This window comes from Ambystoma mexicanum, chromosome 11, assembly GCF_040938575.1.
Source record: "Ambystoma mexicanum isolate Mex_15411 chromosome 11, UKY_AmexF1_1, whole genome shotgun sequence".
Classification (NCBI taxonomy): domain Eukaryota; kingdom Metazoa; phylum Chordata; class Amphibia; order Caudata; family Ambystomatidae; genus Ambystoma; species Ambystoma mexicanum.
This window is the reverse complement of record NC_090934.1, coordinates 89,759,311-89,784,928: the sequence shown is the minus strand read 5'-3', so window position 1 is coordinate 89,784,928 and position 25,618 is coordinate 89,759,311. Positions and strand designations below refer to the sequence as shown.

Below are 25,618 nucleotides of genomic sequence, written 5' to 3'. Positions count from 1 at the left end.
TCGACGGAGGCCCTCGAGGACAGCGTATCGAAGTCATTGACGCAGGCGCTTAGAGATTTTCCGAAGCAGCACAGCTGTGGTGATTACTGTCATAGATATGGAATACGTCGTTGGACCATCCCATCGAAAGAACGTTACCAGGTAAGAGAGTAACTTGTTCTTTTTCCCCGTACAGAAGGCAGAAGTCTTTCAGCACTAGTCTGATCGAACCTTGGCTCCAAAAGGTTGATCTGTAGTTTGGACTTGGATGGAGACCAGCGACCGTTGATTGTCAGATCAATGGTATGGTCTCCGCACCCTGTGACCGAGGCGTCGATCACTACCGTTATCTCTGCCCATGATTGTCAAAAAGACACTCCGTTGAGACCGTTGTCTTTGCAAGCCCGCCACAGAAGGTCCTGAGCAACTCTGCTTGGAACTTGCAGGTGGTCCAACATCTTGCCTGAGAACTGGGACCACTGAGTTCTGAGAGTCCATTGACGGGATCTCCTCCTCAAGCGGGCCTCTGGCACTAGGAAAATGCAGGATGCCATGAGACAGATTAACCTCAGAAAATCGAAGGCCAGAAGATGCTGGACATTCTGGAATTTAGAAACCATCTGCAGAATGTGTTGAGCTCTCACCTTGGGTGGCAAGGCTTTTCCCCGAGAGAGTATCCAGGACTGCTCCAATAAATTGGAGTCTTTAGAGTGGTATCTAGTGGAACTTGGTGTAATTGAGGGAGAAGCCCAGTTTGTGAAGGGGTGGCAGGTTGCGCTGAGGTGTTCCCGGGCCCTGATCAGCCAATCGTCCAAGTAGGGGGAGACGTGAATTCCCCCTCTCGTAAGACTTGATGCCATCAAATTGGTGAAAACCCTCGGGGCAGAGGTCAGCCCAAAAGGCAGAACCTGAAACTGATGAGAGCTGCGAACCTCGGGTACTTTCTGTGCTTGAGATGGATTGGCACATGAAAATAAGCATCCTGAAGGTCCAATGATAGGTGGAGAGCCTGAAGGATCTGAGAACGTGTGAACATCTTGAACTTGTCCTTCCTGAGGAACTTTCTCAGATTTCTTAAGTCCAAGATGGGCCTCAATCATCTGTCCTTTTTGGGAATCAGAAAATAAGGGGAGGGGGAACACCAACCCTTGCTCCTCTCCTTGACAGGTACATGTTTTATTGCACCTTTCTCTAGCAGGCTCAAGATTTCCTGCGCAAGGAGTGGATCTGGAATGATGATGGATGATCCTGAGATCTTTTTTGAAAAAGAAAGGCAGTAACGTTGGGCCACCGTTTCCAGTACCCCACGCATCTTAAGTAATGCTCCGCCATTTGTTCAGATACTGAGAGAGTCTGCCTCCCACCGCGGTCATATGGGTCAAGGCCTCAGAGTGGCTTGGAGGCGGCTGCAGCAGTGGCGGAATGTAAGGTTACCGCTGCTGGGTCCCGAATAGGGTTGTTCAGGCAATCTAATGGCGGCGCTAAAGTATTTAGCTGCCGCCTTTTGAGGTCTGCAGCTTCTCCAAACTCTCATCCGCCTTGCTGCCAAACAACCTTGAGCCGTCAAAGGGCATGTTGAGTAGTCTTGCCTGTACGTCTGGTGCAAACCGAGACTTCTTCAACCACGCAAATCTGCGTAATACTGTGCTTGCAGCCATGGATCTTCTGATGCTGCCCGCAGTATCCAAACCTGACTGGAGACATTCACTCTTACCCTCCTTACCATCCTTAATGTTCGCAGAACGCAGTCTTTTTCTCCGCCTTCCGGGATTTGTTCAGCCACCATTGCAACACAGTGCCACAAGGTAAACGTAAATCTAGACAATGTGCAAGTCACATTAGTGGACTTAAAAGCCATACTGCCTGCAGTGAAAACTTTACCAGCCCAGGCATCTATCCTCTTGCCATCCCTGTCAGGGGGGGATGGAAGGATACGCTGACTGTCTGGTTGAAGTAGTCGCCTGAACCACCAAGCTTTCAGGAGTGGGATGCTTGGTAAGATATTTCGGGTCTCTGCTGGAAGGTCTGTACTTCCTTGTGAAGTCTCCCAATTTGCAGATACTTTTTTTGTAGAGCCATGTGGAATGGTAAAGCAGGGTCTTTCTGGGGCCCTAGTCCAAGATGTCAGTCATATCGTATTTGAAAGATGGAATAGGCCTACTCCATCCCATAAACTCTGACCTTTCCCATCAGTTTTCTGTAGGAGGAGTCTGCATGCTCAGAGGGGTCATGCCTGCCGAACTCTGGCGAAGTATCCAAGCCACTAGCTGACTGGAGATTATCATACAAATCTCTTGTCTGGATTTGTCAAAAATAAGCTCTTCTGGCCCATTGGGGGAGCCAAACTGTAGACCAAAAGGTGTTGAACCCTCATCAGAGGGTTGGTCTTCCTCATATATTGCAGACATAGACTTAAAATAGTCTAATTTTTTTTGGTAAAGACTTTTAAACCTTGTCTTGTACTGCCACTTGCTTCGACAATGTCGAAGTTGACGTCAGTCATCGGTTCAATGTGCGTCGACTCCGATGTCGACGACTCCGACAATCGGCAAAGACGTCAAAACCTTCAACGCTTTGTGCTTTTTCGCCAGAACTGTAGTTGGACTCTGTTCTCGACTCGTCAACACTCTCGACGACTTCCCGTTGGATCGAGAACTTTCTCCATGTGACGCTGGCTTTGAGCTCGGCTTTGAAGATTTAGCCTTCAACTTCCATTTGTCGTCCTTACTCGGAGCGGCTGGGTCATGGCTCTTTAGCTTTTCTTTCAAGTGGGTCGAAGCCGCATTCTCGTAAATACGCAACATCTCACTACGAAATGCGACCCACTTTGCAGTGAAATCAGATTTTGTAGGGAATCTGATTACCTCCGTGGAGGAATCACTTGAGGTTGAAGGAGACCTATGGCGTCTCTTCTTGGCCTTTTTAGAAGATGAAGAGTGCCGCAAACGACTCCTCGATCAGAACCTTTTTGACTTTTTGCACCAGGAAGAGTCGCTCGACTCACTGGTCTTTTTCTCCCTCTTCGAAGGTGACTTCGAAGCCAACCTCCCCACTGCCAGTTTACCTCTACAATCCCTTAGAGCTTTGTTGGTCATGGCCTGACAGGACCCACAATCGGTGGTCCAGAGCCCAGACACCACAGGTAGATGCAGTGAGGATCAGTAATTGACAGTCGACCCGCAGTCCTGGTATTTTTTTAAACCTGACTTGGGCGTCGATGGAGTTGAAGACATTTTTCTCCCGAAAATCTGACTGTAGCGTGCTGTAATCCACTCGAAGCGTTGGTTCGGCAAATCGGAACTGAAGTCGACGGGCGCTGCGTGTGATATTTATGCTGATGATGCCGTCGACGGAGGCCCTCGAGGTACATCAACTCGACGACACTGCATACAGCGCCCTCTGTCGAGAAATAATACCAAGCAGTAAAGCTGGAGAGATACATTATTAAAGATGAGGAATATGTGGGAGGAACATCCAATCAAAAGAATGTTATCACGGTTAAGTAACTAGCTCTTCTGTTCCCCATGTCAGTCGTAGGGTTGCATGTGCGTAAAGTCCTGTCCCTAAAATTTCCTGAATTTGGTTGGACGGCTGGTCAAGGATCCCTTTCTAGGCATGTCCTAGTGTCTGGATTTAGTGAATGTACTAACTTGGACTTTAACTTTTTGACTCTCTGAATCATAACCCCTGGCATTGCCTATTTCCTCATAATACCTACTTGTGAAGTAGATACTTTGGAACTGGTAACCTTTGGGCTCAAGGGCCCCAAACCATCTTAGTTTTGGACTTTATAAGAGCTAGGGAAGCAGTTCTATGATTTTCCATGTCTCTTCTAATTCGAAATGCATCCGAGTACTTACCTGTGTTGCGCTAGTTTTTTAAACAAATGCTTTTCGTTATCTCCTAAGGGTGAATGTATATTTCTCTTAGTGTTGGTGTGCCAATATTTGACCCAGGTTTTATTTACTAAGTGTGTACGTATTTTAAAGGCCAAATAAACTATTCTATATTTTTATACTTGCCCGACTAACCAGAATTATTGGTGTTGCTCTTTGTGGACTCATTGTAGCCCTAAGCCAATCACGCCCCTCCTGCGACTAAGCCTTGCCGCTCTGCTGTCTTACCTTGATTTTGTTTGGCTGAAATCTGTGCATCCCTTTTCATTAGTATTTCCGCCCATAATACACCCTCGTGTGGATTTTGGAAATCCATTTTACCACCCACATCAAAGACCAGTTTGGTTTTCCTTCCTTGGCAGGTGTTGCCTCCCTCCCCCTTCTATCCGGTTTAGTGTTTGTAGCATCCTCAACAGAGGGTGGTGCAAAAACTTGCTAACAGTGTATTTGGTTTAATTCTGCCAGTGAATAGAAGCATCTGTTAATCTTATGTTTTGCTCGTGTGCTTCCTGGTTGACTGCAGTATTATTGATGTGACCTTTGTATCTTTGCAGATGATGAAAAATGGGTCACTGCTGAATAAACCCAAAGAGGTTCTCCAGAAGCTCACAGCCATGTCCGACCTTAATCTCAATGCTCCACGTAATACCAGAAACTTTGTTTTCCAAGCACTTTCCCCAGGGAAGAAGGATGACCAGGTCAAGACTCTTGTCAAGTCACAGGTATGATAGGCATGCTGAACCTATGACTTTTTAGATGAGCTGGTGAGTTTGAGGTTGCAAAATGAAGGGTGAAACACTGACTGAACCGTGTCCTGGTCTTTGACTTCTGTACTTTTATGCCCACGTCCTCCGTGAATGGGGATAGAGCACCTTTGCACAGCTGCATTTTGATCTGTCAGTTTAAAAATGAGCATTCTGTGTACCCACACATGATTTTTCAGAACCACAGTGCCTTCACTTCCAACCAACTGAATATCACAAAGAGCACCTGCCTCCCTTTGTGTGCTTGGGCACTCCAATACCCCATCCACTTATTTCACAGCAAAACCTTTCCGTTTTGAATTAGAAGCACAGGTCACGCGCATGGCTCTGCATTTGGTCACGCTCCTGCTGACTGTCGTCAGTTTTCTCCTCTTGTCCTTTTCCTTTGAACTGGAGTGTTAGGAAACATTTGTATTTGTTCTGATTTCCCTCCATATACATCAGTGGGAGACTCCCAACCTTTTGCTATTGTTGTACCCTTACTCACTTTTGAAAGTGAAACCTTTTTTCTCCACTAACCTCGCTAAGCTCCGTTTTAGGAGCACTGCTCAGTCCAGGAGAACTGTTATCCATAGTAAAATGCTCGGTTTGGTTTTTCCTGTGCACATCACCTTCTGTGAGGTGTGGTAGAGACACTGTGTCTCGAAGTTTGTTTGGCAACTTTGGATACATGGAAGATGTGTCCAGGATAAGCTGGTGGCAGCAGATACTTTTAAACCTTTTTTTATGGTCTTGTGGACTTTTACCACATAATGCCACTTAGAGGTCCATAAATTATAAAAATGGCTGTGCTACAAAAATCTAGTCTATCCTTCAGCCATCTTGTAGTTTGACCTTTTTCCTGCCCTGCCACAAATGGATTTTCCATATGTTAAGCCCTTCCCCTGGGAAAGCTCCAGCTAAAGTGGCGGTGTGTGTGGGGCCCAATGTGGGAGCTGCATCTGTCTAAACACAGTCCACATCTTTGACATAGTGTCTGTTGCTGTGCAGATGTAGTGGCCAGAAGCTTTCTGGGTTTGGACAGCCCCTGCCAATTTGAAATGAAATATTTTATTTATATCGTGCTCGTACACAAGTGTTTCCGAGCGCGACCAGGCAAAAAGGGAGGAGAACAAGGGAGAGAAAAAACCCAGAAAAAACTGCGATCTTACTAGGCCCAGTGACATTTAAGAAAATACATGGCAAAGGAAAATGGCGGAAAGGTGCAAGGAAAGGGGGGGCGGGGAGTGGAAAGTGCGAAGCAGAGTAAACATAAATACATTTTAAATAGAATAAATAATAAATAAGGGCATTAAACTATGGTAGTGCAGCCAGCAAGTGGCAGGTGAAAGTTAGAAAGGTATCTGATAAGTGCAGAAGAAACTTGGGAGGGGGACTGTATGGGTACAGATACAGAACCTTAGTGCAGATGGTGGCCTGGAGGCAGTGCAGGAGGGTGGCAGGGTGAGCAGGTACCTGGGCCCGAAAGAACAGATGGTGGCCAGGTGCACAATGCCATGAGAAGAAACAGATCAACCGGGGAGAAGGGGGTCAAAGGCAGAGGCAAAGAGGAAGGTCTTGAGAAGTTTCCGGAATGGAATGGTGCAACTGCAGCCCAGATCCTGGATAAAAGTGGGATTCCTGCAGCCATTTGACAGATCATTGGAGCCAGGGCCCCTACAAAGGTGAGCAGCACACTAAAGACTTGACTGCATCTCTGGAAACCTGCTAGCAACACTTTCTGCACTTGCCTGGCAAATCCCTGCCTCTACCAATCTCCTAAAGACCTTCCTCGGTCCTTCAACACCTGGACAAGTGGCAACAGCCAGTTGCTCTAAGTTCCGACTAATGTAAGCGCTTGGAAGAGTCCCAGAACCATCCTCTGGGCTAGCCAGCCGTCGTCTTTGGCTATTTCCCTGCACTGTTCGCATCTCGATTTGATCCCTGTGTTGAGCCCTGTGACCATGCTTGTGGAATAAGTTTCAGCTCTCCACTCAAAGTAAAGGCTTGTAGGACCATTTTGTTTCCACCAAGAGTGTAGCATTCTGTCATTTTTTTGAAGTGGCCATCACTGCTTCATGTCTGCATCTCATCCTGAGAGTCCTCTGAGGTTGTGGCTTGAGTGGTGGGTCCGTCCTGGGTATCGAGCTGTTCAGTCCCTAGGACAGATCCATTGGAGGACTGAGCCGCAATCTAGCCGAACCTGATGCCTGTGGTGACTTCGCCACCCGGGGCCACTGGACTTCTTTCAACTGAGCCAGGGCACGAATCAAGAAGACCCTGCGAATTCTGGAACTCTTATTCCCGACTTAATCTTAGTACAGTGGGAGACCTGGTCCCTCTTCCCCCGCCTCACCCTCTCCTCCGTTGTATGCATAAGGTTGTATATGCTTGAAGTCCTGGTTCTACCTCTCCCTTGCCTAACCTTGAGCAATGGCGTTCTGGTCGGGTATTCTATCCTGGTCTCCTCTAAGGTGATTGGATTAGGAGAGGGTCTGTTAAACACCTTTCTTCAATTCTCATTGAACTTTGCAACACTTACAAACTGCCTGTTGGCTTTAGCCAACTTCTTTAGCTTTCTAAACAAGACATACTCCTAGCCTCCTGAAAAGACATACTGGAATTTTTGACTATAAGGGTACTAGGCCCTTTTTTTTCTAGCTAGGGAAGGATTTTTTAAGGATAGTACTTTTTCAAGGTGGTGTATGTGGGTTCTAACACTTTTTTTTTATTTTTATTTTCAGCCTATTCATTCTCGAACTGGTTGTTACTTATCCGGTGCTGGTTGTTTTATTCACTTGCCTTCTGTGGTAAGTCAGGAGTCTGACAAACGGGTGGCATTTCAACTCAAGGTTTTTATTCAACAATAAGAAAAAGGACTTTTCTTTCCGTACAATGAAAGGGTTGCCCTAGTGAACTGAATTCTTACCCGGGTGCTCGTCGTCTGGGTGGTGGTCAAACTAAAGAATCCATCCTCTGTCAAAATCTATCCTACTCGGACCCTACCACTGACCAAAGGTGTTCAGTGAACAGAAATTCAACTAGGAGAATGACTCCCTTCTCCAGGTCCAGCTGGTTAAGCCTTAAGGGCTGACTTCGAATAGTGCCTGGCAACAGTTCTGATAAGTTTTTGTAACTCCTCCCAGGGACTTCTCTCAGCTTGGTTAAATGTCCAACAATTATTCTTCCTCAGCGATAGACATTTTCCTGAATTTTCTACTTCTGGTCTATTGTAACAAGGGATATCACTCCTGTAATGTATGTGGCTTTTGCCGTAGATTCCACAAACTCCCTGAGAATGGGTGTTAGGACTGATGTGTCTACACTCTGACCTGGTGGACAGATGTATAGAAGTCCAACCTAGTAAGTCTAGTGACGGGGACAACTGAGTTGTAGCCAAACCAGGTCAAGGTAGCAAGGCGAGGGTGTGTAGGCGAAGTCTCAAGAGGTGGTAAGCTTGAAAGGGGTCCTCAATGAGCACACACAGTGAAATGACCGGGAACACGCTTGGACAATCAGTTCTTAAAATTATTTATGGCCATACATTATAAAAATGTGACTACTAGCATGTAATATTACACAACACCAAATAAAAGATACATATATACACAATCACTGGAGTAGGGCAAAATACATATAAACCCCTGAAAAGGGGTGCCGAAGTATGCAGCACTACAGGTCCACAGAATTGCACCACTAACTTTAGACGCCTGTCCCTAAAATGTATGGGTCCTTGTGCCCAAAAGTGCATCAAAATTGCATATAGTTTGTGAGATGGGAAATAGTGTAGGGGTTCTACGGTCCAACAAAGAGTTCCAAGTAGTAGAGGACACGTTGTTTTAACGAATAAGTGTCCCCAACATTCGGTGTGCTTGCGCAAACAAGCAATGGCAAAGCCAAGTTTCTAAAGGTTACTTTTAAAAGTGAAGATAAGGTTTCGGGTAAGTATCGTTCTCCAGCATTGGATCTTTCGTAGATTAACATGCTGTTAATATTCCCCTTCAGGCTGGGAATCCACTGTAACATAGCAGTTTAAACTGAAACTTTCAGTCACCTCTTTGCTCTTAGTCCTTTTGGGGTCATACTACCCACAGGCAATAGGAACACCTCACTAAGCTCCTCCCCTGTTGGCCATCTTCACATTTATTTCACTGCACGTTCGTGTTGGGAGTTCTCAAATATTCTCTCCAAGTAATCTTCATTTTAAGGCAACTTTTACAACAATTTCCACAAATTTACATCCTTCGACTCAACTACCGGCGACCCTGCCGAGTCCAGGAACCATTCCCACCGCCGTTAATGCTTGATGTTTCATAGTCTGCGCAGTTGGACCTACCTCATGGCTGAGTCCATGAGGAAGAGCCTGTTCAAGGGGTGTGCCCGCTGTGGGCTGAAACGTCTACATCGAAGTCCATCACACTGACTTTGTCTTCACCCGCATCACATAATATAAGACTGCGCGATCTGCTGGTCTTTCTCCAAGATGTTGCAGGGTCGTCATCGGCATCTCGTCACGTGGCTTGAGCATGCCGGCTGAGCCTCTGACTCTGCTTCTGTATGGAGCCATGCTGCTCTGCGGCAGGGCAGCACGGCCCAGCGAACCACCTCTAGTAAGAGGTCTAGATCGCATGAAGTCCACCCCAGCAGCAGGTAGCAGCACAGGAATGCTTCAGCCAAGATCGTCTCACAAAGACAGGTCATCGCCCAAGGTCAGTACCCATGGGTCATCTAAAGAAAAGAGCAGCCATTGCATTTTGCCTCGCACTGCAGGGGCGACGTGTTCAGGCAAATCCACTTCTAAGTCTAGTGCACATTCTTCGGAGTCAACGATGCTACGGCCACGACTATTGTAGCCTCGTCAATGGCAAAAACCGGTATCTTTGCGCTTGGTCACGACCACAGCACCATCGATGGTTACCACTTCTGACACCTACCAACACAGTGTCCGCGCTAGCTCCGCTCCCTCGGTCCACATACCTAGACCTTGGAGTGGGGCATCTTCCAGAAGGGACCGTCCAAGTGTAACCTAGTCTCTCTTCCCATGAAGAGTTGGAGGAATGGGATGTGGATCCTGTTATGTCACCTCCCACGTCCCCGCAATACACTGCCTCCTAGGAAGCAGCCTAGTTCACCACGGGGTAAAGCAAGCCTCATGAATCTGCTAATATTGCCACCATTGCACCATTTCCTAGTAGGGGATGACTGGCCTCCGGTCCAGCCGGCTCACCAGACTCCTCTGCCGAGGAACTTGTCTGTGGGTATTTTAACTACCCTCATTGCACCATAGTCTTCCGGCATAGATTCTGGTTCCTCCACTGCAGCCTCCTTCAGGTTTCCCAGGCCCATCCTGGGAGGATAACGCTCGGCAACCCCCCCCAGAAGAGTTGAACACCAGCCACGGCCCCAGCAACTGTCGGAGACAGGGACAGACCCTGACCCAGGAGACCTGGCTGTGGCGTCGACGCGTACATCCCATAGTGACGAATTTAAAGACTTTGTCCCAGCCAATCGGGAGCCTGATAGGGTCCCAATCAGGGATTCTCCGCCTGATGAATGGGAGCTTTCCAGCCACTCATGGGCAGAGTGGCCAAGATGTTACACCTTACCCCTGAGGAGCAACGCAAGGACAGTGTTTTATATCAGTGGAGGGATCAGCAAAGTCTGTCATGTCCATCCGGCTTTTGGAGGACATCTGGGAGGATGGCCTAGTTATCCTGGCACATCCCGCTACTGCTCCTGCTAAAAAAGGGCAGTTTTGACAAAAAATACAGGGCCCTGGACCGAACCCTCTGCCTGCCTCTGCACTATGCCTACGCCATACTCTGTTGTCTCCACTGCTGCCAGGAAGAGGTCCGCCAGCCCGTTGTCTTCCTGTCCGTTTCTCCAGATAAGGAAGGTAAGCGCCTTGATGCCTTTGGTAACAAGATCATTACTACCGCTGCCACGACTATCGGGGCTTCTAACGCCACGGCCATTCTCACACGATATGATCGAGTTGTGGTATACACTGGGCCCCATCCTAGAGTTTCTGGCCGACGACAAAAAACCAAAAGCAATGGACATTTTCCGCAAGGGCGAATTGGCATCAGACCATCACATTACAGTTTCAGTGGACATCGCCGACACTAGATTTCACCAGCTTGGTAATGGGGTGGTTCTTCGCAGACCAGGTTGGTTAAAGGCCACAGATTTCTGACCCAATGTCCAATCCTGTGTCGTGGATATGCGTTTGGACGGTGTGGACCTATTTGCAAAAAAGTTTGTTCAGGCCTTGCCCTCCATCAAAACAGACCGTGAGACTGCTCGCTTCTTAGGGAAGGCTGCAGCAAAGGCACCAGTCCTTTCGCACTGGAAAAGGGCGTTATGGTAACATTTTGCAAGACAACTGCTCCACAGATCAGTCATCCTCATACAAGTCACCTTCCGTCCCCGGGGACAAGTACAGAAGAAAGTCCCGGTCTTAGAGAGGCACACAGGGCCGCTGTGGCTCTTCCCAATCAAGGGGCCAATCCAGCAAGCAACCATGACCAGCACAGGGCCTTGTGCTCCCACTTCAGCATCGCAGTGGTAAGATAACTGTCAAGATTTATCAAATGATGGAAAAACATCTGACAAATGGGTGATCTCGCTTCTCCAGCAGGGTCACACGCTGGAATTGGTGCACTTCTCCAGCATGGGGTCTGGCATGGATTCACATGCTCATGAATATTCCCCGTCGTCAGGCTGGGAATCCTCGGTAAAGAAAAATCAGTATCAGTTTCGTTTCTGATCTGTCTTTCGTAGTAGTAACCAATCACTGATCTCTGCGTCATACTGACCACAGCCAATGACTGCCATCTCCCTAAGCCCCGCCTCTGGCAGCCAACTTCAGATTTTTACCGCACGTTCAAGTGTTGGGATTGCTCTCGAGCTTTAGTGCTTTTTTCGCATTTTCTCTTTCTGTCAAAAGAGCCTCAAGCTCCACCGTTTCTTTATCCGATCAACGGGGACCCGTGTCGGATTCTTCTATGCCCCTCAAGGGTGAAGATTTCGTCGAGCCACGCTTTTGGAGGACTCCAGAAGTTTCTCAGGCCCATCTCGATCATGGCCCAGGAGAAGGGAAGCTAGACGCCCGGAAAGCTGTTCAGGGTCTGCCCTGGATGCCAGCTTCAGAATGTCTTTAAGGAGGACGAACACTCCCCTTTGCCTCTATTGCCTGCATGAGGACAAGACTCATGTGAAGGACTGTGCGTTTTACGGCAAAATGTCGGAGCGGACCATGAAGGACTGCCATCTGCGTCTCGCCAACTGGCTGGAAGGGAAGAGCCCGTCAGGCGAGAAGAAGTCAGAGCGGTCTTCTAAGACCTTGGAGGGCGCCCCGGCGACAGGGGTCCAACAGAAGGCTAAGCACCGCGAGTCCGCTGGCACCGGGAGCGCCGAACGGTCGGGCTCTACGGGTGCCAGGCAGGGCGCATCCTCCCCAGCGCCATCAACCACGAGCCAACGCTCTGGCTCGGGTAAGAGGAAGGCCGAGCACCCGGCGAAGCTCCTGGAGAGACCCCGGTCGAGCTCGAAGGCCCCATCGGAGGAAGAGCGAGGCGGTGACCCTCCCCCCCCCCCCCCCTCCCCCCGCCCCCGCCCCCAAGGAGAAGGCGGTGAGCGCACCTAAGGTGGTGAAAGCCTTAATCCATCCGGCCAAGGCCTCTATCGAGACAGTCGCGGCGGCCCTGGCTCAGCCTGTGGAGGCTGCAGCAGTGGTGGCGACCTCGGGGCCCAGGGTCTCCCTGCCACCGCAGAGGGAGTCCTCTTTCATGCCCATCGACCGGACCCCCGTGAAACCTCCGGAGAAGAAAAGGGGGGGGGGGCAGGAGGTTGTCGTGGATTCGGCCTCTACCTCTGAGGAGGAGCTGATCGAAGTCTTAAGCCACGGCGTTGGCGTGGAAGAAGACCAGCCCGTCGGGAGGGACCCCGACGAGAACGTCGAGGGTGCCGACGGGGCTCCTGACCGCCCGTCTGACTCCCCTCAACCAGTGCCGCAAGACAACTCGGTGGCCATTTTGTTGGCTATACAGTCCTTATGGTCGGAGATAAGGACGAGATTGCCGTTGCCACCAACGGAGGAACCTCTCCCGACGGGGGACCCGGAGCCAGGCCCTTCTGGGAGCCCTCGTCCTAAGAGAAGGATTCATCCTCCACCTCCTTTTCAACCATCGCACCCTGCTCAGCCCTCCTCCCCGTCCACGACCCGTGGGGATGATACAGGGACTGACACGGCCGCGATGGACACAGACAACGAGGTTTACGACGAGGATCTCCCGTCGTCACCTCCTCCCCGGGCTTCCCCGCCCGACGAGATTGGATCGTTTCATGCCATGATTGCCAGGGCATCCAAGCTTTTCCAGATCTGCCCGGAAGAGAAGGAAGGTTTCCTTTATCAACGGCGCGAGACCAAGAGGAAGACGGTCCTCGCTGTACCTCTACTGGACGATATCTGGGATGAGGGTCTCGCCCTCCTCAAGAACCCATCCACAACGCCTGCGAGAAGGGATCGGTACGAGAAGTACCGGGTCCCGGACGCGGCCCCCTTGTGCCTTCGGGCACAGCCGACCCCGGACTCGGTCGTCTCCGCGGCGGCCAGGAAGAAAGCGGGGGGGGCCTCGGCCTCTACGTCAACCTCCCCGCCGGAAGGCGAGGGAAAGAAGTTGGGGACGATGGGACACAGTCCTCTCATCGGCAGCGAAGACGATTAAGGCTGCTAACGCCTTGGCTATCGTAGCCCGCTACGACAGGGAGTTGTGGTACAAAATCGCCCCCTTGATGGATTTCCTACCAGACGACAAGAGGGCAGAGGCCCTAGAGATCTTGCAGGAAGGAGAAGTGGCGTCGGACCACGCCATTACGATAGCGACGGACATCGCTGACACTGGATTTTGCCAGTTGGGCAACGGCGTGTGCCGTAGACGGCGTGGATGGCTCAAGGCAACTGACTTCCGTCAGGACGTGCAGACCAGAGTCTTGGACATGCCGTTCGACGGGAGCAACATGTTTGGGAAAACAGTGGACGATTCCCTACAAGCCATCAAGACAGACACGGAGACGGCCCGGGCTCTTGGTGTTCTCCAGCAACGACGGCCGCCCTTTCGGAGCGGCGGAGGCAAGGAGGGTGCCTCCAAAGGTTCCGGCGGCGGATTTTCCACCTATCGTCAAGCGGCCCGTTCGTCGTCACAGGAATCCTACAGGGGACGGGGCAAGTCGGGCGGACCCCGCCGTCGTCGCCAAGGAGGACACGGCGGCAAAGCCTCGTCGAAGCAGGACTGAACCGACTGTGGGGTCGGGCCCCCACCGAAGCACCCCAGTGGGAGGCCGGCTGGCGAGCTTCGTCAGTGTGTGGGAGTCCATCTCCACCGACCGTTGGGTGCTGGACGCCCTGGCCCAGGGGCACGCGCTCGAGTTTCTAAAGGGCTCGCGCGTCTCCCCCCCCCCCCCCCCCCCGTGGCCAGGAAGGAACATCACGTCCCTCAACTTCTCTTGGAGGTAAAGGCGATGCTCAAGAAAGGAGCCATCAAGCTCGTCCCAAAGAGGCTTCGGGGCTCCAGAGTTTACTCAAGATACTTCCTCGTGAAGAAGACTGGAGGATGGCGTCCCATCCTGGACCTACGACGACTGAACAAATTCATCAAGGCACAGAAGTTCCGGATGGTCATCCTCCAGCACGTCCTGGGTCAACTGGAGGAGGGCGATTTCCTGTCGTCGTTGGATTTGGAGGATGCCTACTTCATTCTCAGATTCGTGGTCCAAGGGCGTCGCTACCAGTTCAGAGCCCTTCTCTTCGGATTGAGGTCAGCACCCAGGGTGTTCACCAAGTGCCTCACACCGGTGGCGGCGCGGCTACGCCTGGTGGGGATCCACGTCTACCCCTACCTGGACAACTGGCTCATCCGAGCAAAGACAAAGGAGCTCGCCGTGGAGCACACGGCGAGGACCGTCCAACTACTCACGGACCTGGGATTCTCCATAAACTACGCCAAGTCCCACCTGGTGCCCGCTCAAGACGCACTGTTTCTGGGAGCGAAGCTCGACACAGTGCCGCTTCTGGCCTCTCCGTCGGAGGAAAGGACGAGGGCCATCTTGGGCAAGGTGCAGCGGATGCTGGTTGCGGACGCGGCAAGGGTGAGGTCCATCAAGTCCCTCCTCGGAATGATGTCTTCTTGCATTTATCTCATCCGCCTGTGCAGGCTTCGGATGCGCCCGTTACAGGAGTTCCTGGACGCTCGCTGGATCCAGACGACAGGCAGCTTCGAGGACAGGATCACACGACGAGAGCTTCCGACGAGCGATCCCGTGGTGGGGCACCCGTGCGCATCTGACGGCGGGCATGGACTTCCAGACCCCGGACCACCAGAAGACAGTGACCACGGATGCCTCCCTGGAAGGGTGGGGAGCGCACACAGAAAATCTGCACGCGAGGGGCCTTTGGCTGCCGACGGAGAAGTCCCTCCATATCAACGTCCTGGAACTCCGTGCAGTGTTTTGGGACCTCTGGTCCTTTCTTCCGTCCCTGAAGGGCAAGGTGGTGAGGATCTTCACCGACAACACCACCACCATGTTCTACATCAGGAAGCAGGGCGGTACCAGATCCCCAGCCCTGTCCAAGGAGGCTCAGGATCTGTGGCATTGGGCCGTCGCCCAAGGGATGTTTCTGGTGGTTTCATCTGGCAGGGATAAAAAACACCATTGCCGACTCGCTCAGCAGGGAGCTGCGCTCGTGCCACGAGTGGGAACTACGACAGGATCTAGTGGACCGCCTCTTCCGACGGTGGGGCACACCCCAGACCGATCTGTTCGCGACAAACTCAAAGTGCCGGAGGTTCGCCAGCAGGTTTCCCCAGCCAAGGAGCATGGGCGATGCTTTCTCGTTCCCATGGGAGGGCCTGTTCCTATATGCGTTCCCTCCATTGCCGCTGCTGATCCGGCTCATCAACCAGCTCAAGAGGTCACGGTGCAGGATGATCCTTGTCGCACCTGCGTGGCCGAGGCAGATATGGTTCCCGGACTTTCTGGACTTATCAGCGTCCCCGCCAATCAAGCTGCCAGTGGACGCGGATCTTCTCTCCAGGGAAGGAGGCGCCATCCTCCACCACGACCCGAAGTAGCTGAACTTGCAGGCCTGGCTCCTGCAGCGTTAGAGTTTGGAGGTTACAACATACCGGCCGACTGCAGAGAGGTTCTTGCAAAGGCCAGGGCGTCCTCAACTCTTTAATGCTACGGACACAAATGGAAGAGGTTCTCTGTCTGGTGCCACGCACAGAAGATTAACCCTCTACGGATTACGGCTCCTCAAGTACTGCCGTACCTGCTAGCCAAGGCTGGGCTGGCGCACGCTTCCATCAAGATTCATCTTGCTGCGATCTCCCGATACACCAGAACCACGGGACAGACGTCTGTGGTCTCATCGTCTGGTGAAAGAATTCATGAAGGGACTGTTCTGATCGTTCCCGCCGGTGAAGGCCCCGGCGTGGGAGCTCAACGTGGTGCTGACCAAGCTCATGGGACCTCCGTTCGAGCCTCTGCACTCGGCTCCGTTGAAGTTCTTGTCGTGGAAAACAGCGTTTCTTGTGGCCATCACCTCCGCACGACGGGTGGGAGAGATCCAGGCCCTTTCCTGCAAGCCCCCGTACTTGACTTTTCACGACACGAGGGTAGTGCTCAGGATGCACCCCTCCTTCATGCCCAAGGTGCCGTCGGACTTCCACCTCAACGAACCCTTGGTGTTACCTGTTTTCTTCCCGTCGCCTTCGTCGCCGGCTGAAAGGACTTTGCACTCGCTGGATGTGGCTAGAGCGCTGAAGTCCTATGTGGACCGCACGAAGAGTTTTCGGAAGACGTCACAACTTTTTGTGAACTTTGGACCTGTCGATCAGGGGAAGGCTCTCTCGAAGGCTTCCATTTCCAGATGGCTCTCCGGCTGTATCATGTACTGTCATCGGTTGGCAAACCGACCGCTGCCTGGCTGTCCGGGAGCCCATTCCACCAGAGCGATCGCAGCTACCACGGCGTCCCTATCTGGTGTGCCCTTGCTGGACATCTGCAGGGCTGCTACGTGGAGGTCGACGCACACCTTCACGAAATTCTACTGCGTCGATCGGGATTCCAGGGAGGAGTCCAGGGTCGGCCAAGCAGTGCTGCGCAACCTGTTCGCCTAAGGTGAGCCTGGTGAGGAGGTAAGAATTGCTTAATGTTGAGTTTTGGATGTAATGCTTAATGTTGAGCCTTTGCCACCTCCCGTGGTTGTGCATGTGTGTACTGCTATGTATTCTTTTATTCATGTGCATGTGAATCCATGCCAGACCCATGCTGGAGAAGGAACAAGTTACTTACCTGTAACTGTTGTTCTCCAGCATGGGTCTGGCATGGATTCACATGCTAACCCTCCCGCCTTCCCCTCTGCGGCTCTTCACTTGGTCATACTGCCCCTTCACGTGCTTCCAAATCTAAAGATGGCTGCCAGAGGCGGGGCTTGGGTAGAGGGCAGTCATTGGCTGTGGTCAGTATGACGCAGAGATCAGTGATTGGTTACTACTACGAAAGACAGATCAGAAACGAAACTGATACTGATTTTTTCTTTACAGAGGATTCCCAGCCTGACGGGGAATATTCATGAGCATGTGAATCCATGCCAGACCCATGCTGGAGAACAACAGTTACAGGTAAGTAACTTGTTCCTTATCACCAGAAATTCCACCTGCGAACAAGCTTGAGAAGTTAAGGAATTGCCTGCTGCAGGAAGTGCGTTCACTACTGGGAAACTGGGCAGTGGAGAAGGTGCCAAAGAACAAACTGTCGACAGGAGTCTCCTGCTATTTCCTGGTAAGAAAAAGGGCACTGCACAGCAAATCTGGGGTTTGGAGACCCATATTAGAACTTAGGGTACTCAAATTCCTAAAGGTGCAAACATTTCGCATGGTGATGCTGCAGCAGGTCCTGTCTCAGCTGCAAGAGATTTCTTGCCGTCCCTCGACCTTGGGGACACTTATTTTCACACCCCTATTCGCTGCTCACACCGGCATTACCTTAGCTTCGTAGTGGCATGAGTGCACAATCAATTCATGGCCCTACCCTTCGGCCTGCCATCAGCTCCAGGGGTGTTTACCAAGTGCCTCTGTACAGGAGGGCAGAGCGTCCTCTGACGGGCCCATAGGTCAGAGCTCGCCCTCTAGTACCTGTAAGACAAGATAGCTGCACCTTGAGGAGGTTAGGGTGCATGATTCTTTTACTCCGACACACTTCAATAAGGACAACGCAATAGTTTGGCAAAGGGAAGTCCATGTAATGACAACTACAAAAAACCGGGGAAACACATGGTAATCATCAATGATGTGATCGCCTGTCTCGCTTCAACTCCCAAATTTTTCATTCAGACAGCAACTTTTATGGGCAAAATTCGTCATCATTTAACGTGCAAAACTCAAGTTTTGTCTTGCAATGCTATTGGTCGGAAAGGTAACTTGAGTATAGGTGCTATAATCTGTAACAGAGCATGTGGATTGGATAGCTCTTATCGGTTGGGCGTCTACGCCCATCCCACTACATCACTTATGATAGACGTCACTACAACGTCTTATTGGTTCTTCAAGCTATAAGACCTTAGATTATTTGGTCCATTGTGATTGGGTGGGTTACACCCCTAGGCATAAATCTCCACTTTAATTAGCAGCATGCAGAAGGAACACCCAGATGCGGAGTGCCCCAAGATTCACCCTGCCTCCCTTCCATTAATCAGTACCTTTTAGGGCTGTGTGTCAATTAGTTGGCTGAGGATGGCCCCAAAACTGTACTTATCAGGAAAAGTTATGGCAGCCTGGGTTTCTGGGTGACATCAGACGTTGGTACCTCTTTGCCCTTGGCTGGTCACGTGTCTGTTCACCATGAATCTGCTTAATTTTCCTTCTTTTCGTGTATTTGATTTTTGCTTAGCCTCGCCACCTGCCTGGGGCATCCTTATCACGACCTTCACTGGCTGGCTGCTATGCTCTGAAGTTTCGATTCTTCAGCTCTCCTCTGTTCCTGGAGTTGATCTCGAATTCCCAGGCATTGAGCTGCTTCTTACTGAGTTTCAATTCCGCTCTTTCCTTCGGCTTTGGCTGGAATATGAATCTTGGCCTTGTTAGTCCCTGGCAGCCTGGGCTTAATTCTGCTTTTACAAAATGGAGTCGTACTTGTATAGCGTGCTTCATTGAGGTAGATATATACTTGGCGCATGCCGCTCTATTCTTCTACTAAGCATTGCAAGCAGTACTGTTTTCTTAGCTTCTTGCGTTCCAAGCCTATTTACATGCATTCAGTTAGTCGCATATTTTCATCTTACTTCATGGTTACGTTTCTGTTTGCTAACATAGTTTCTTCTTATGTCCATTACATTGTCGTTCTTTGTTTTTCGTCCTTGTGTGTCAGTTTTTCGTTCGTCGTTTGTGTTCATTTGTTGTCACCATCTGCCCTCCATTAAGGCTCTCTGGGTCTCTTCAGGGACCGTTTGTAAGTAATCTTCGTTTCGTATCAGCTGCTAGTATGGTTGTCTCAGTGGGTACCTTGCAGCCCAAGGTTGTCTGGTTATTGGCGCTTCAATAGGTATACATATCTTTCTGATGGGTACTGGACAGAGCCCCACTGTGGCTCTCTGTTGGTTCATTTGCTCCTTATACGTGTCATATCTTGGCGAGTATGCTTCTGGCATTTCGACATGGGTGGCTGGAGTGCAGGCCTTATTTGTGACCTCCTCTACACCTCGCTCCAGTGGTGGCTCATCTAAGGCAAAAGGGCATCCACGTATACCCATACCTAGACGACTGGTTGGTGAGAGCCCCCTCCTATCTACTGGCGAAAGTCAGCATGGCATCCTCCATCCAGTGTCTACAACAGCTCGGATTCTACATAAACTACCTAAAGTCACGCCTAATACCATCAAGACAGGCGCACTACCTCAGCGCGAAACTCGACACCCAAACCTGCACAGCCAGACCCTCAGATGAAAGGGTGGCAGCACTTCTGGAAAAGGTATACTACCTCAGCCGTGTTCAGACGACCCCAGTCCGCAAATACAAACGATTGCAGGGGATGATTTCCTTGTGCATCCCTTTGATCACTTATTGCAGGCTGCAAATGCGGCTGGTGCAAGAATTCCTAGATACCCAGTGGATGCAGGCGTCGGGGTCTTCGGGCAAACGCATCATTCAGGCGACCCTTGGCTGGTGGTCATTGGGGGAGCATCTGGTTAAGGGTGCCACATTCAGGCTGCCGGACCATCAGGTCCCCATCATGACTGACGCATCGCTGGAGGACTGGGGCTCCCACTGTCAGGACCAACACACGAGACGCCTCTGGTCCCAAGAGGAAAGAACCTACACATTAACCTGCTGTAGTTGCGGGTGATATTCTGGGCCCTGAACCCTCCCCCTGCTGGAGGGCCAAGTGATACGGGTCTACGACAATACAACATCAATGTTTTATGTCTGCCGACAAGGTGGAACCAGGTCCCCTCAGCTATCCAAGGAAGTCCAGGCTCTCTGGCACTGTGCTCTGCAGCACCATTTTTTTTCTCATTCCGCTTCATCTACCAGGAATTCAGAATAGTCTAGCGGACTCCCTCAGCAGGGAGATCTCTTGCCACGAGTGGGAGCTGCATGAAGATAATTTTCACCTGTTCCAGACTTGGAGCACACTAGAGATTGACCTGTTTGCCATCTACTACAACAATCGGTGCAAGATCTTCGCAAGCAGATTCCCTAATCTGGAGAGCTTGGGGGAAACCTTTGCATTTCCATGGGACGGGTGCCCTCCGATCCCGCTGGTGCCTCCAGTCCTACACACCTTCAGGTTATACCGGTGCAAACTGATATTAGTGCCACTGTGTGGCCGAGACAGATTTGGTTCTCTGACCTCCTTGCCCTCGCCTCAGCTGCTATTCTCACGATCAATCCGCACCAGGGTCTCCTGTCCAGGAACCAAGGGGCAGTGCTGCACCACAACCTGCCCTCACTCAATCTGACGGCTGACTCCTGTGTTCTTAGAATTCTGATCGTTGTCCCTCCCACAAGACTGCCAAGAGGTCCAAGCCCGAACGAGAGCCCCATTCACAAACAAGTGGAAGCGCTTCCAGGTCTGGTGCAGAAGCAAGCAATTGCGACCGCATGCTGTCCGGCCAGAAGACATTTTGCCTTATTTTTTATCCTTGGCGCTTTCGGGTTTCACACACTCTTCTATAAAAGTGCACGAAGCTGCGATTTCCAGATAAAACCGTTCTGCTGGCACACCATTCCTGTGGTCTCGCCGGCTAGTGAAGGAATTCCTCTGTGGGTGATTCAGGTCTTATCCACACCTCCATTGCCCAGCTCCTGCGTGGGAACTAGATGTGCAACTCTGAAAGCTCATGAAACCGCCTTTTGAGCCTATGCACAAGGCAGCCATCGAGCATCTTTCCTGGAAGGCCGCTTTTTTGGTGGCCAGAATAGTGGGTGAGATGCAGGCGTTTTCCTGTAAATCGCCTTATTTAACGTTTCACAAAGAGAAGGCTATCCTTTGCACTAACCCGACGTTCATGCCTAAGGTGCTGTCCTCCTTTCACATGAATCAGCCAGTGGTTCTACCAATGTTCTTCGGCACCCCAACGTCCCCAGCGGAGCAGACACTGCACACGCTGGATGTGGTGCGAGCGCTCATGTACTATGTGGCGCATACTAATCCATTCTGTACAAAGGGACCAGGCAGTGCCAACTCACTTTCTGTCAGCAAACACACATGACCCTGCAGTAGCCTGTAAAAAGCCTTGCTTTCCCAGGCACTGGAAGTCCATATAATGATTTGATTTTCCTTGCCTCACAGGCCAGGAAAAAGGGTTAGATACAAGATGACAAACGAAAAACCTTGTGGCATGTCCATCATTGGCCACTAGCCAAAGTTAGTAGCTAAACGCAGTAAGGCTAAAACAAAATACACAAGGAAATATCAAAACGTCACTGCCATCAGCTTGTCCCTTGAGCACACTTAGAGTGACCAAAATTCCTCAGTGTTAAACTAGTGCAAAACAGTGTACTGCATTGTAAGATGCATTGTACAATGATAAAAAGTTACTGAAGAAAGAACAAGTTACCAAAAGTGGCAAAGTAATGAGACGAAGGGAAACCATGTTTCCCAGTACGGATAGCCTGAAGGGCATATCGGTTCCCCATGACAAATGAGCACAAGCAGGGCATTCATTACACTTCCAAAAGAGCAGGTCAGATTAAAAAATAAAAGCAAAAGGTTTGTGAGTCCATACAAATGGAAGGAAAGGTGCTGAGAAATCGCCCCGAACACTCGCCCCTCCCAGACTAGGGACAGGGGGAACTAATCCACCCCTGGATGGGTATTCTATTCCAGTCGGTTATCCCAGTTGGACAGCCCATCAGCATTGCTAAATTTTGAATCTGGCCTAGGCCCAATAGTGAAGTTCAAGGCCTGTAGACTCATGAACTGCCTGAGCCACTTTGGATTCTCTCTTAATATCCACCAACCACTTCAAAGGCTTAGGTTGAGCATACAGTGAAGTGGGTCCCATAGAGGTAGGACCTCTGCTTCGCAAGGCACCATATCATGGAAAAACATTTCTTTACCTTGATATGTGACATGACATGTATCCTTTGTACCGTAGGCCCCCCAAGTTTTCCTCTCCTTAACTTGTAGCTGATGTGATATATAGGTTGTTCCTTACCTTTGTCATCAAGCTGTGATAGTGTTCCTACTATCCTAGTGTTGTAGGCATCTGCTTGAGCTAAGAGGTCTCTTCCAATCAGGTGCCTTCAAACCAGGGGTCTGACCTAGGGATTCTTTCAGGCAAATGAAGGGCTTCTCCAGGTTCCATAAGAATTCTTTAGGCCCCATAGAAGTAGTGAAGGCAGTCAAAGGGACAGCTATATTACTATAGTCTGCTACTTTACTGCGGTGTTTCCCAGTGAGGCACAGGAAATTCCACACTTGGGATTTGGTAGTGGGGGTTGCCCAGTTCTATAAATAATGTACTTCACTGACAAGATGTTGCATCTTGCCTCCTCTTAAACCATTATGCCTAAGGAAGGGCAGTGGCTCCTATTCAGTTTGATGCTTGGTTGTCTCCCTGAACAACTTGGCCTGATGAAGGTCCTGACACCCAGTCTCTTGTTATTCCTAGTTCCTTCCAAATGGGGTTTGAATCTGCCATACCATCCAGATATTATTGCTGAGACCCTTTCTCCCATTCAGAACCGGGTCTTATCTCACTTGACAGGAGTCGGCTGCAGCCAACAATTCAGAAGTCAATACACTGAAGTAAGCCTGTGAAAAGGCTGAAACAAAGATCAAAAATGCTACTGTTTTTTTTCAATACAGAGCTGAACCACCAAGTCAACGATTGGTGGGGAGCGTGCATCTAGCTTGGTGACAGCATGCAGAGCTCTAGTGTCCATATAGATTCCCAAACTGGATGCACCTGTAGGTTTCTCCAGATGCTCAGAACTGAACTTCTGACCACTAGAAAGCTCAAACACCTCTTGTTCAAACAGAAGTTGGATCTTGCACTATCTGTCAGAACTTGTTTGCTGTTCTGAATCGCCACACCACCCAAACTTTGTGGGTTCGCCAATTCGCATAATAGTCTGGTTCACAGCTATCTGTTTTAAGGTGTTTCACTGATGACCTGGGAGGGGAAGATTGCCGCAGAAAAATCTCCACCTCGCCTTGCTGAAGTGTTGTTGGGTGAGGAGACACTAGGTCATCCTCACTGAAGCCATTAGAAGGGCTAATCAGGCTCAGGACAGGGAAACTCGGATTTCTCGGGCCCACTTTCTGTAGCAATAAACAGGGCTCCAATTCTATCCCTCAAGACGGAATCCACCACACTATTCATAGGGAAATCTATGGTAACCTTTCTAGGTCCACCATGGCATTCTGAATAGTTTACCTTGCTAAGTGGTGAAACTTGGCAAGGCCCAGACCCCTCGCGTGTTCAGTGATTTAGGAAATAAGTTTGACAAGAGAATGTCCCACTCCATTTTCTGGGGCTCATCAAGGGTTCCAAACAAACTTGAGAGAGCTTTGACAAGTCTCTCAGACCATTTTCCTGATGACAGCTAATTGACACTTCATAGGTCACTTCATCCTCCTTCCATGGTCTAACCATTACTGAGGAGCTACCTCTGGGGATGACGCTCAGTAAGGTGTCAATGACTTACTTGGCAGCCATTATCTGTGGGTTGGCACAAAGACATATTTATTTAGTCATTTGTAAAGCGTGCCAAACCCAAAGGCATCTGGGTGCTAGTTTGCAGATGAAATGTAATACATACATGCAGCTTGATAAATACATAAATACTGGTTACTAGGTTGTATGGTCATATTTACTAGATGGGCAGTGAAGTCATCGTTAGTTTAGCAGTTCTTGTGACTTGCCATGCTTTGAGGTTCTTACGGAAGGACCAGACGGAGGCTTCTGATCTTCGTGATAGCAGAAGGGCGTACCAGTGTTTGGCTGGCACCACAGGGAAGCAACGACCCCCTGTTTTCTGCCTCTTAAATCTGGGAATGGTTAGTAAGTGAGAGTGGGTAGGTCGAGTGGGCCTACAGGATTACGTTTTGGAGAATTTGCTAGAAACGTAACTCAGGGCAGTATTAGACATTTTTGAGTCAAGGAGGTTGTTTTGAATACAATGCGTTCGTGAACCTGGAGCCAGTGGACCACCTGTCTGGCAACAGAGATGTGGTTTTTATGGGGGATGTTAAGCGACCCTCTTAATGAATTATTTTAAATAACCTGCAATTTTTTTGATGCTGTAAGCATTTGAGCCTGCGAGGAGGGCATTGCAGTAGTCCATCCTGGATCGGATAAGCACGCTGGCAATCTTGATGCAGCATCTGAAGTCGGGAATGGTCTACAAGCGTCGAAGTTTGGAAATGTATGTTGCTGCAGATCTGATGGCATTTACATGTCTGGTTTAGGATAGAGCGGAGTCCAGGTAAACACTCAAGGTGTTTACTTGTTAAGATAGTGTTCCTGTCAATGATGAAGGATTTAATGGATCTGCTAAGTTTGTTTAGTCTAGTCTGTGAGCCTATGAGGAGTAGCTCAGTTTTCTGATCTTTTAAGCGGAGGCTGTGCCATCCAAACCTGGATGGTTTGACACATTTTCCTCAGTGACTTGGAGTCTGTGTCATAGGGGCCCGAGATGGGGAGGATGATTTGGGTATCGTCTGCGTAGTGTAGGTTATGTCCATATTGCCAAAGAGGTCGAAAGAGAGGCTTAGCAAAAATGTTAGTGTCAGGGAGATGCAGGAACTTTGGGGTACGCCACAGGTTACTGGGGCTGCCGCAAAGGGGGGAGAAGACGCTCCTCGTTTGGTTGGATAAAAAGGACTCTACCCAAGTTATAGCTTTGGAGAAGTGTGCCACAGAGGAGACATTTTGGCAGAGCATTTTATGGTTCACTAAATCAAAAGAAGCTGAAAGATCCAATAAGAGGAGGAGGGCTAGATTGCTGTTATCTTTAATCTCAGCCATTTGGATTTTTTGATACAGGTGAGCAGATTCTGTTCTGTGACCTGGGCGTAGATCCAGGTGGTTATTGGATCCAGATAGCTTTGAATTTAAAGATAAGCTGCTCTGTCCAGTACTGTGAGGAGAAAAGGTACTGTTATAGGGCGGTAGTTGGTAGGTGTATTAGGATCTAGAGTGGGTTTCTTAAGGAGTGGGAGGACCCAGGCATCTTTTAGATTGGCTGGTACGTTGCCCACTGAAATGGTGGTGTGATCAGCAACCACCAATTGAAGCCTCTTTCCTGAGGTCTCCTGAGTCACAGGGCTAACTCAATTGGGGCTTGTTGCTGGTACAAATGAGTTCACTCCTAAAAGTGAATCCTGGAACGACTGAATACTTGTCTCCCTCCAGTCAACCTGGTGACTGACGGTGAGACCCCCACTACAGTAGTTTTCCCTGGGGACGTCCATCTTGGGCCAGCAAGA

At 50.1% G+C, this 25,618-nt stretch overlaps 1 protein-coding gene across 1 annotated transcript in view; it reads left to right on the top strand.

Moving 5' to 3' along the window:
- CLSPN (claspin) overlaps nucleotides 1–25,618 on the top strand; it is a 503,683-nt gene that overhangs the window by 472,810 nt on the left and 5,255 nt on the right. Inside the window, exon 24 of the mRNA XM_069622600.1 lies at nucleotides 4,430–4,597. Coding sequence (XP_069478701.1) covers nucleotides 4,430–4,597 — 168 coding nt within the window. The remainder of the gene's footprint in view (nucleotides 1–4,429; nucleotides 4,598–25,618) is intronic.